Genomic DNA, 12965 nt, shown 5'->3' on the forward strand with positions numbered 1-12965 from the left:
CACCCTTTACAGGTGGACGAACGGGCTGGGCAGCGCTGTCGGGGGTGTTTGGCATGCCCGCTAAAATAGCAGTGGGGCCCCCCCGGGTTGCTGGGCCGTCTTGCAGCACAAGCTTGTGGGGGGGGGGGGGGGGGCATTGCCTCGGAGTCAGCCGCAGACCGGTTCCATGCTGCCCAGGGGGCTGCCGCGCGGTTGGGGGCGTAGGCGCATGCGTTTCGGGAGGCCACATCCAGGGAGCCGGCAAGGGCCCCGAGCCTCCTTGAGGCCTAGCGTTTCTTTCTCCAGCAAACGCTGGCGGATTTGAGAAGACGGCATACCCGCAACGAAAGCGTCCCGAATCAACAGTTCAGTGTGGTCGTTTGCTGAAACTTGTGAGCAGCTGCAGTTTCTTCCCAACACTAGGAGTGCACGGTAGAATTCTTCTAGTGACTCATCAGGAATTTATCGCCTCGTTGCTTGTAGATGCCGGGCGTAGACCTGATTCACAGGGTGACTGTAATGTCCTTTCAGCAACTTCATCGCGACATCGAAGTCGTCCGCGTCCTCGATGAGGGTGTAGACTTCTGGGCTCACCCTCGAGTGCAGGATCTGCAGTTTCTGTTCTCTTGTGGATGTGTTTTCTGCCGTTCCGAGGTAGCCGTTGAAGCACGCTAGCCAGTGCTTGAAAGTCGCCGCCGAGTTTACTGCGTGGGGGCTGAGTTGCAGACACTCCGGCTTGATTCGGAGCTCCATTCTTTAATTCTAGCTTATTAAATTGATGCGCAATCAATGATTACTAAGCAAGGTTGTTGTACAACTGAAGGCTTTAATAAGCTAGATGTTTCCCCCAGCATCTCAGGTACAGAAAGGGAGCTGCTGGGGCTGCACGGGCTTATACCCCGACTTGCAGTGCAGAGCTACCATACAGTCACAACCAATAGACAACATGCATTATCCACCAATGGTGTTCCAGCATTGCTAGGTACTGTAATACCTCTAACCAGACTACCACAAAGATGTTATATGGATTTGAAACATTCACTCCACTTCTCTCTCCAGTTGCTGCCAGACCAGCTGAAATATTTCCAGCATTTTGTTTTTATTTCAGATTTCCAGGATCTGCAGTAATTTGCTTTCAAGTTAGTGTAATACTTATGGTTTTTTTGTCCAGCTCAACCCTGCCGCTTGCTAAGTGTGCTCCCCACTTTTCCTTTTGTGTATTACACCTGGGGGGATTCTGGAGAAGGAAAATGTAGAGCCCATCATTAGGCTTGATGCCTTTTCCACGGCTGGTTGCTTCACAGAGTATAAGACATAGCTGACAACATGGGTATTATTTAATTTGGTTTGGTTAAATTTCCTTTTGATTTATGATTTAGGTAACTATCAGTTGTGTCCGTCTGAAAAGGTGGCACTTTTCTTCATTTAGTTTGGTTTGATTACTTTACGGTAACCTCCCACTATCTACCTCCTTTGACCGCAATGACAAATTCCGCCTGTGCGATAGAACAGCATTTCCCAGCGCACCAGCTTCCTGTCCGCCCGGACCCATTTAAGTGTAACTCAGCCGGCAGCAAGGGTTGGTTCAGTGAATGAGGTGCAGAGTGAACAAATACTATAAAAATATAATTAACAAAAAAAAGGGGTAAAACAGCAAGTAAGGAAAACAGGGAGGGCGAACGAAGAGCTGTTTCTGTATAAACTGTCTTTTATTTTCTCCAGTAAGGGTCGAATTCTTGTCAAAAGGGGAATTTAAAGAAAAGTAGACAGTTTTCTGGTGGCAGTGAGTCGGAAGTGGCGGGGAATCATGATTCACTTTATTGCAGAGTTAAGCATCGAAAGTCAAATCTTCTACTCGGTGCTGCTCTTTTCCTGGACTGTGTATGTATGGGAGGCCTACCTAGCCCACAGACAGGTAAGTGGGAGTCGCATTAACCATCCCTCTCCTCCCCCTCCCTCAATTATTAGAGAAACGGGGGGCGGGGGTGGGGCGGAAGGGAGGAGACAAACCCAAAATACGAATAATCCCCACCTTTGGAGGATCTCAGAGAATTGTTTCCGCACCCTGTTATAAAAGGAAACAAAGCTTCCTAAAGTGATACAATGTGTCAGGCAGTTTGATACAAGGTAACGGTGCAACAAACATATAAGAGAAACGGACCCGCAATTTTAACATCACCTTGCCAAATCTATTTTGGTGCTCCATTGTACTTTTGTCCTTCTGCTATTAGATGTGGAAAGACTTGATTGCAAGGTTTAAAAACAAATTTGAACACCAAGTTTGGAATTAAACCCCCCCCCCCCCATATTTTGGCTAGATAAATAGCTTTTGAATGAGCTGGATAGAGAGTGCTTTTTGTCTCACACACCCCACACACCCAGCTCCTTTCTGCACGGTTTAAGTTTAAACATAACATAGAACATTACAGCATAGTACAGGCCCTTCGGCCCTCGATGCTGCGCCGACCTGTGAAACCACTCTAAAGCCCATCTACACTATTCCCTTATTATCCATATGTCTATCCAATGACCATTTGAATGCCCTGAGTGTTGGCGAGTCCACTACTGTTGCAGGCAGGGCATTCCACGCCCTTACTACTTTCTGAGTAAAGAACCTACCTCTGACATCTGTCCTATATCTATCTCCCCTCAATTTAAAGCTATGTCCCCTCGTGCTAGACATCACCATCCGAGGAAAAAGGCTCTCACTGTCCACCCTATCTAATCCTCCGATCATCTTGTATGCTTCAACTAAGTCACCCCTTAACCTTCTCTCTAACGAAAACAGCCTCAAGTCCCTCAGCCTTCCCTAATAAGATCTTCCCTCCATACCAGGCAACATTCTGGTAAATCTCCTCTGCACCTTTTCCAATGCTTCCACATCCTTCCTATAATGCGGCGACCAGAATTGCACGCAATACTCCAAATGCGGCCGCACCAGAGTTTTGTACAGTTGCAACATGACCTCGTGGCTCTGAAACTCAATCCCTCTACCAATAAAAGCTAACACACCGTATGCCTTCTTAACAACCCACTCAACCTGGGTGGCAACTTTCAGGGATCTATGTACATGGACACCGAGATCTCTCTGCTCATCCACACTACCAAGAATCTTACCATTAGCCCAGTACTCTGTCTTCCTGTTATTCCTTCCAAAATGAATCACCTCACACTTTTCTGCATTAAACTCCATTTGGCACCTCTCAGCCCAGCTCTGCAGCTTATCTGTGTCCCTCTGTAACTTGTAACATCTTTCTGTACTGTCCACGACTCCACCGACTTTAGTGTCATCTGCAAATTTACTCCCCCATCCTTCTACGCCCTCCTTCAGGTCATTTATTGACTGCTTTAACTGAAGTAAATTTTGTTTCCAATGACAAATTGAATATTCCACTGCTGTGCCATCAGAAAATATTTGAAATGGTGGGAAAGGATGGGGATGAGTGGTCAAAGAGAATATATTGTGTGCGATCAGTGAGTTATTATGTATAGAACAGTACAGCACAGAACAGGCCCTTCGGCCCTCGATGTTGTGCCGAGCAATGATCACCCTACTCAACCCCACGTAACCCGTATACCCGTAACTCAACAATCCCCCCATTAACCTTGCACTACGGGCAATTTAGCATGGCCAATCCACCTAACCCGCACATCTTTGGACTGTGGGAGGAAACCGGAGCACCCGGAGGAAACCCACGCACACACAGGGAGGACGTGCAGACTCCACACAGACAGTGACCCAGCCGGGAATCGAACCTGGGACCCTGGAGCTGTGAAGCATTGATGCTAACCACCATGCTACCGTGAGGCCCCTGATTATGGTATAGAAAGAGGCCAGTTGGCCCATTAGATTCATACCAGCTGGCTATAGAGAATTCCAGTCTGTCCCTTTCCACTCCCTGCGACAAGCAAGATTTTAAGTGCTCATCCAATTTCCTTTTGAAATCTGCTTTCACCTGCCCCAAAGGCAATGAGTTTCAGTCTGTTACCACTCGCTGTGTAAGGTTCTTCCTTACATTTTTACCTGCATCGCTTGTGCAAAGCCATAAATCTGTGTCCCCCAGTCTTAGTGTTACAGCATAGAAAGCGACCTTTTGACCCATCGTGTCTGCGCAGGCACCTTATATGCTGTGGTGTTTCAAGTGCTCATCTGAATGCTTCTTAAATGTTCCTGTCCCTACCACCCTTTAAGGCAGCGAGTTCCAGATTCGCACCCCCCTCTCCACACTCGGCCTCCTGTATTCTAAGAAAAACAACCCCAGCATATCCAGCCTCTTCATACTTAAAATGTTCCAGCCCAGGCAACATCTTGGTGAATCTCCCCTTTCTAGTGCAGTCCCAGCCTTCATATAGTGGGATGGCTGACTAGAACTGCACATGGTACTCCAGCTTCATAATCTTCCTGTTCCTATATTCTATGCTTCGACTAACAAAAGTAAGTATCCCATGTGCCTTTTTTTTAACAAACAGTTTTATTGAGGTAGTTTTTCGGCATTGTAAACAGTTACAGACATCAACAAAAAGAAAGCAAAAAAGGCAAAAATGTGCAAACATCCACGCGCATTCAATACTTCAATACTTTTTGAATGAAAAAAGAAAGCATATGCCAGGTTTTGGCTGAATCAGCTGACCTTAGCTCACAAAGAGTTTTCATGATTCTGGACCAGAGAGGAAAGAGGCTGCTTGGGTTCCCATTCCCATGGCTACTTGTGCTGAAGGGTGGGCGTGTTTGGATATGTGGCAAGGGATTTGTCTGTAAAGCCTTCTCCACGGTCAACGTAAATGCTACATTCACTACCTAGTCTTGTGTATTTTTTTTTTAAAAAGATGTGAAATATCTACATGTTGACATTCAGAGAGATTTGGGTGTCCTTGTACAAGGGCCACAGAAAGTTAGCATGCAGGTACAGCAAGGCAGATATCATGTATCGTAAGACGATTGGAAACAAGAATAAGGAAGTCTTGCAACCATTGCACAGGGTGAGACCACACCTCGAGTACCGTGCACCGTTTTGGTCTTCATATCTTGTATACTTTTATTAGCGGTGGTGCAGCGAAGGATCACTAGATTGGTTTTGGGATGAGGGCGTTCTATGATGAGAGGCTGAGTAAACTGGGCTTATATTTGACATGAGTCTGAAATGAAATCTCATTGAAACATGCAAGATTCTGAAGGGGCTCGACAAGGTGGACACTGCAAGGTTCATAGATCATAGAATTTATAGTGCAGAAGAAGACCATTCGGCCCATCGAGTCTGCACCGGCTCTTGGAAAGAGCACCCTACCCAAGTTCAACACATCCACCCTATCCCAATAACCCAGTAACCCCACCCAACACTAAGGGCAATTTTGGACACTAAGGGCAATTTTGGACACTAAGGGCAATTTTGGACACTAAGGGCAATTTTGGACACTAAGGGCAATTTTGGACACTAAGGGCAATTTTGGACACTAAGGGCAATTTTGGACACTAAGGGCAATTTTGGACACTAAGGGCAATTTTGGACACTAAGGGCAATTTTGGACACTAAGGGCAATTTTGGACACTAAGGGCAATTTTGGACACTAAGGGCAATTTTGGACACTAAGGGCAATTTATCATGGCCAATCCACCTAACCTGCACATCTTTGGACTGTGGGAGGAAACCGGAGCACCCGGAGGAAACCCACGCACACACTGGGAGGATGTGCAGACTCCGCACAGACAGTGACCCAAGCCGGAATCGAACCTGGGACCCTGGAGCTGTGAAGCCATTGTGCTATCCACAATGCTACCGTGCTGCCCTTGTTTTCCTGTCGGGGGAATCTAAAATGGCAGGGGGAGGGGGCGCAATCTTAGATAAGGGAATGATCATTTAGAATTGAGGTGAGAAGTTTCCTCACTCAGCTGTGAATCTTTGAATTAGTTACCCTGGAGAGCTGTGGATGCTCTGTTGTTTGGTACATTATCAGCAGCTTGTATTTCTAAAGCACCTTTAATTGAATGTAATGTCCCAAGACACTTTACAGAAGCAAAATATGACACCAAGCCACATACAGCAATATTAGGTCAGGTGACCAAACGCTTGGTCAAAGAGTTAAGTTTTAAGGAGCATCCTAAAGGAGGACCAGGGGGGGTAGAGAGTTTTTGGGAAGGAATTCCAGTGCATAGGACCTGAACGTTGAAGATATGATCACTAATGTTGGAGCGATTAAAATTGGCAATGCACAGGAGACCAAATTTAGAGGAATGCGAATGACTGAGCATGTGGGATTGGAAGAGTTTACAGAAATGTGGAGGGGCAAGGCCTTGGGGGGACTTGAAAACAAGGATGTAGGGCTGGATTCTCTGCACCCCGACGTTGAAATCGCGTCCGGCGCTGGGCGGAGAATCCAGTTCCACGCATGAATCGGGACTGCCGCCGGTTCCTCAATTCTCCAGCCCCTGAAAAGCGGTGTACTCTGGGAGTATGCCGTGCCTCGTATCCCCTATCTAGGCCATTGCCAGAGGCCAGCCCCGCTATTCTCTGTCCCCGACTGGCCGAGGTCCGACGGCGTGGACCACTCATGGTTCTGCCATTTGGGATACTCGTGTGGTGGCTGCAGACTCAGCCCGCGCCCGTCATGGTCGAGGGCGGGCTGATCGGCGAGCAGGGGGGGGGCCTCATGCGGGACCGGGCTATTTTTGAGCAGGCAGTATGGGTCGGGCACGTAGCCAATCGGGGGAACTATTTGTGCGGTCCAGCTCCGCAGTCTGAGTCCACCATGGAGCACGGCGCAGCCGCTGGAGGTCTCCACCGTGTGCATGCGCGGTCTCTGACCCGCAAGTGTCAGAGATTCATGACAGCTCTCTGCTAGCCCCCTACAGGGCTGTGACTGTGTGGCCTTTTGATGCCAGTTTTTCTGACGTAAAAGGCCACAGTTTTCATGATGGTGTGGGGACATAGTCCCTGAAACAGAGAATCCAGCCTGTGACGTTTAGAATTAAGGCATTGCTTGACCAAGAGGCAATGTAGGTCGGTGAGCACAGGAGTGATAAGGGACTGGGACTTGCTACAAGTTAAGAATGGGCAACAGAGTTTTGGATGAGCTCAAGTTTGCTGTGAGTAGAATGTGGAAGTGTGTTGGAATAGTCAAGTCTGGAGCTGATGAAGGTGCAAGTGAAGGTCATAGCAGCAAGTGAGGTTGGCAGTATTTTTGAGGTAGAAATAGGTAATCTTATAAATGGCACAAATATGAGGTTGAAAGCTCATCTCGGGATCAAATGTGACACCAAAGTTGCAAGACAATTGGCTTCATCTAAGAGTGTTGCTTGGGCGAGGGATAGAGTTAGTACCTAGGGAATGAAGTATGGAGTGGGAACCAAAGACAGTGGTATTTGATTGGAGGAAATTTCTACTCATCAAGCACTGAATGTCAGATGAGCAGTCTGATCATTTAACAATTGAGCGAGTTGGTGCTGAGGTAGCACTAGTGGTCATCAGCATACATATAAAAACTAACACTCTGCTTTTGGGTAATGTTGCCAAAGGGCAGCATGTAGAGCAACAGGAGGAGGCTAATAATAGATCCTTGGGGGATGGGTCATCGGAGGTAAAGGTGCAGTGGCAGGAAGAGAAACTATTGCAAGTGATTCTCCAGCTACGATTAGATGGATAAGTATAAAAATCAGTATATTTCGGGTGAGTGAGACAGATGTTTGGTCTCTTGGGGAATATGGGGAGTGGGCGGGAAAGTGGAGTTGAGGCAGAAGATCAGCCATAATCATAATGAACGGAGCAGTTACGAGGGCCATATTGTCTATCCCTGCTTCTAATTTTATGACCTTGTAATCGTAAAGACTAGAATCAAAGCTGATGCCTGAGAGTGAGAGCCCCCCCCCCCCCAACTTGAGAGCATGCTACTTCTCCTACACTGCTGACTATATTTGATTCAATCTAGGTTTGATTCTGGCACCAAATCTCCAGAAACACTCTCTTACATATATTTCTTGTAGTCTCTGATCAGATTACTTTCTGATTATGAGTTGCCTAACTTCAATCATTGGGAGCTAAGGGCACTTTATATTTACTAATTTTTTTGTTTCCTAATGTTCAGTGAATGGTTACATTAATTGTTGTGGTCCTGAGTCCATACAAACCAGAAATATTCCACTTTCATTAGACTGTGTTGACTGAGTTTAGCCAAGATAAACTCGGGTTCACTTGCACTGGTGTAACTTCCAGGGCTATGGGCTAAGCACTGGAAAATGGCTTTAGTGTAGTGAGATTATCATTGACCCGCCTGGACAGAATGGGGCGAATGGCTTCTGTGCTGGAAATGTCTATGAATCTATGTACAGTTGTCTGCTGCATGTCTGGGTGAGGGAAGGTGGAAATAGTCAGGGTTTCTTTTATTTTTTCTATTACTATTGCATGAACCCTGCTTAAAAGTGGGGTTGACTTGGTGTCTCTGTGGTTGTTGTGCCCACACTCAGTATCCAGGCTTATGGATGCCCACATTAGTAAGGCATGGAACTCTGTACCATTATAAGTCACCGAGAGAAAGAGAGGAAATTGGATGGTAGATAGGGGATATAATATTTTTCTGCTGCTTTGTTGAGGAGCCTCAGACCCCAGCTCGGGAATGTGGAGATCAATAGGGGGAAGGGATGTACTTGCAAGTTGGGCTGAGGCCTTTGGCGGTGTTGGGGTCAAGTAACAGTGAATGACTGGATGGAAAAGCTGTTGTTTGAACATGGCAAATCATTTAAGAAGTGAAGGAATAAAACTGTATAAAAATTTGCTGTATCTTTGCAAGGAATATCCAAAAGGAGAAGACAACTTCAAAGATAGTCTTAAAAAGGCTTTCATTAAAAACAAAGACGTTACAGATCCTGACTGAATGTGAATTGTGTCTCTTTTTCCTGGTCTTTAGCGCAAGACGTACAGAGATACCACACTGGTGCCTGAAGAATTGGGGAAGATCATGGACTCTGAAACTTTTGAGAAATCTCGTCTGTACCAACTGGATAAAAGTACTTTTGGATTCTGGTCTGGTCTTTATTCTGAGACTGAGGGAACAGTGAGTGCTTGCATCCCTGAAACTACATTTGTAAATTGAAATTTTAATGGCTTTAATGATTTCAAAGATAAAATGAAAGATAGTTTATTTCATGTGAGGTTGTGGGTCTTAATTTTCCGATGTCAATCGTTTCTTTTCTTTGCCCTCACTTTTTTTTATACTTTCACCTGCGCTGGCCATTAATACTTGAACTCAGGAAGTAGGAAAGGCAGGGGAATTCGTGCATCTCATAATAGATAATTTTAAATTTAGAGTTAGGTACCATGTGCTTTTAAATATTTATAATTAGCATTTGTAGCTGTCAACAGTTTAGTAAAACAACTTAACTTACCATATCTATCCTCAAAGTCCTTCTTTGTCATATAACAGAATGTTTTTTCTCTTCATGTAATATAAGAGCATAAGAACTAGGAGCAGGAATAGGCCATCTGGCCCTTCGAGCCCGCTCCGCCATTCAATGAGATCATGGCTGATCTTTTGTGGACTCAGCTCCACTTTCCCGTCCGAACACCATAACCCTTTATTCCTTTATTCTTCAAAAAACGATCTATCTTTACCTTGAAAACATTTAATGAAGGAGTCTCAGCTACTTCACTGGGCAAATAATTCCATAGATTCACAACCCTTTGGTGAAGAAGTTCCTCCTAAACTCAGTCCTAAATCTACTTCCCCTTACTTTGAGGCTATGCCCCCAAGTTCCGCTTTCACCCACTAGTGTAAACAACCTCCCGCATCTATCCTATCTATTCCCTGCATAATTTTATATGTTTCTATAAGATCCCCCCTCATCCTTCTAAATTCCAACGAGTACAGTCCCAGTCTTCTCAATCTCTCCACGTAATCCAGCCCCCTCAAACTCTGGGATTGTACTACTGTAGGAGTTGAGTTAGACGCATGGTACAGGTAAAGACCAATTTTGATTTTGTCCGCGTCTGGATGCATATTGTGTAAATTTGAATTTGCAGTGGTGAGCTTGCATAGCTGATTGTCGGTCAGTGATATTCTTGTGGGACTAGGTGGGTAAGTGACTTGATAGAGGGCACATTTACAGATAGGTATACTTCTCTGCTACCCACCCAGTCTCAAGTTTATTAAAGACAAAATATTAAAACATATCCAGCCTCTTCAGAAAATGTGAAACTTGTGCCTTTGTTACCAGGATGTTGCCTGGTATGGAGGGCATTAGCTATGAGGAGCGGTTGAATAGTGACATTTAAGGGGCATCTTGACAAATTATAAGAGAGCAAAGGTGAAACTGGAAACAAAATATTAAGTGTTTGCATTCTGTTTCAATATTGGGTTGTTTTGGGAACAATAGTCGAATCACAAAGACGGATATAACTGTAATATACTTGCTGAGTGGCTTATTTAGTTTGAATCCTGTATTATGCAAAGTGCAGAATCAGCAAAAAGGTCACGCACAAAAGTAATTGATTACGAATGACAATTAGTATTCAAATTTACCACTTGATCCTAGGGAGTGTTTTTTCCACCCATGTAAATAATCTTTTCTCTTCTCCTGAATGTGCTGTCTCATGCTATAAGATTTTATCCTTGCTGATCATTTTCAGTCAAGGCAGTGAGATCATCAGTGATATTCAACACTGAGAGGAGGGCATTGAACTTGAATCTGATCTTGTCCATCTCCAACATGCATCTAATTCGGTCAGCAGACCTTTTTTTAAAATTTAGGGTACTCGATTCATTTTTTCCAATTAAGGGGCAATTTAGCGTGGCCAATCCACCTAGCTTGCACATTTTTGGGTTGTGGGGGTGAAACCCACGCAAACACGGGGAGAATGTGCAAACTCCACACGGACAGTGACCCAGAGCCAGGATCGACCTGGGACCTCGGCGCTATGAGGCTGCAGTGCTAACTCATTGCGCCACCGTTCTGCCCATCTGTCAGAAGATCTGATGGGAAGCAGCAATGGGAACCTTGATTGCTCTTTAACTCTCTTGCAGAGGGACATGATATGCAGTGCAGTTGTGACATCCGTACTGTTGCTCCAGTTGAGGTCAGCTAATTACAATTAGGAGTTGTATATTGATGAAGAATCTACCTTCCCTTATACGAGATGCTAAGACATTGCAAATTCTCTTGGACTTGACCTAGAATAGAAAGCTAGCCAGTTTTGTATGCTAATTGGAAATTGAACCTTAGCGCTTCCGGGCTCTGTAGATCAGTTACATGCTGCTCTGTAGCTTTGTTTCAAATAATTATGAACTTGTTATAATGTACTGTAAACCTCCACCTCTGAGCACAGTGAACTTGTAACTATGGCCTGTTTGCTACAAGTGTGATACCAAAGTAGTGTATTTAGTACTAAACCATCACCAGTAATAAATAATAGGTTGAAAGTCGCACTTCTAAATGTGCTGTTCCTTTTTGCAGCTTATCCTTTTGCTGGGTGGAATTCCCTTTCTATGGAGAATATCTGGATACGTCATAGCACGCTTCGGTCTAGGATCCGAGTATGAGGTAAGTACTTGTAATTTTACATGAATAGTTTTCCGTTGTTGAATCATTTTGTGATGATTCCAGCCATGAACCAAAATGAAAGATGTCTTCCATTTCTAGTTTGTGGTAATGTGATTTGACCACTACCTTTCATACAATCCCTACAGTGCAGAAGGAGGCCATTCGGCCAATCAAATCTGCACTGACTTTTGAAAGAGCATCTTGCTTAAGCCCATGCCTCCACCCTATCCCCGTATCCCAGAAACCCCACCTAATCTTTTGGACACTGAGGGGCAACTTAGCATGGCCAATCCACCTAACCACTCTGCCACCATCTTTTTGCCCATAAGTATTGCATGCAGATAGCTTAATTATTTTAAGGACTGAGATCTAAGGTTTCCTGATTAGAAAAGGAGTAGTGATTAATAATGAATGCTGTTCAGTTAGTTGGGTTGTTTAGTAAATTTCTTGTGAGTTTTATTTTTCTCTCTCTCATCTACTTCCCAGTGCCCTCCACTACCTGCCGTTAGTTGGGAATTAGTGAGTAAGTCGACATCCAGCTGTTTGCTATCAAAAAGGGCAACCTTGAGTGAGGGGAGGCAGTTTGCGCTAACTGGGAGGATGCGGGGTAGTTTGAGTTTTTAAAAAATTATTTCGTGGAATGTGGGTGCAACTGGCTGGGCCAGCATTTGTTTGCCCTTTGGACTGAGTGGCTTGCTAAGCTCGTCACATGTAAGCCAGGCAGGTTCAGATGGAAAATTTCCTTTGTGAAGCAGATGGGACTTTGCTAGCTTCATGGTCACAATTACAACTACCTTTCAATTCCAGATTTAAAAAATTATTCATAATTTAATTCAAATTCCACCAGCTTCCATAGTGAGATTTAAACCCACTGAAACTGTGTCCTTGGAGCATCAGCCTGGTTAGCACTGCTGCCTCACAGTGCCAGAGACCCGGGTTCAATTCCGGCCTTGTGTGACTGTGTGGAGTTTCCACATTCTCCCCTTGTCTGCGTGAGTTTCTTCTGCGTGCTCCGGTTTCCTCCCACAGTCCAAAGATGTGCAGGTTAGGTGGATCGGCCATGCTAAATTGCCCATTAGTGTCCAAAGGTGTGCAAGTTAGGTGGTTAGTGCATGGATTACGCGGATAGGGCAGGGGAGTGAGCCTAAGTAGGGTGCTCTTTCAGAGGGTTGGTTCATACTCGAAGGGCCAAATGGCCTCCTTCTGCACTGTAGGAATTCTCTTGGAATTGTATGTCAATTCTACGTCTAAGTCATGTCTCTGGATCAATAGTCCAGTGGATGTACCATTATGTGACTGTCTTCCCCATAGATTTTATTTTTATATTTCCAATTAAGTAGCAATTTAGCATGGCCAATTCACCTGCCCTGCACATCTTTGGGTTGTGGGGGTAAGACCCATGCAGACACTGGGAGAATGTGCAAACTCCACGGACAGTGACCCGGGCCCAGGATCAAACCTG

The 12965-nt window shown here is 45.1% G+C and overlaps 1 protein-coding gene across 1 annotated transcript in view; it reads left to right on the forward strand.

The window, feature by feature from the left end:
* Positions 1–1526: 1526 nt before the first annotated feature.
* The window catches only part of zmpste24 (zinc metallopeptidase, STE24 homolog), a 37276-nt gene continuing 25837 nt past the window's right edge, over positions 1527–12965 (forward strand). Inside the window, exons 1-3 of the mRNA XM_038796743.1 lie at positions 1527–1894; positions 8875–9021; positions 11417–11503. Of these exons, the coding sequence (XP_038652671.1) occupies positions 1787–1894; positions 8875–9021; positions 11417–11503 (342 nt within the window). The 5' untranslated portion in view covers positions 1527–1786. The remainder of the gene's footprint in view (positions 1895–8874; positions 9022–11416; positions 11504–12965) is intronic.

This window comes from Scyliorhinus canicula, chromosome 1 (genome assembly GCF_902713615.1).
Source record: "Scyliorhinus canicula chromosome 1, sScyCan1.1, whole genome shotgun sequence".
NCBI classification, from domain to species: Eukaryota; Metazoa; Chordata; class Chondrichthyes; order Carcharhiniformes; family Scyliorhinidae; genus Scyliorhinus; species Scyliorhinus canicula.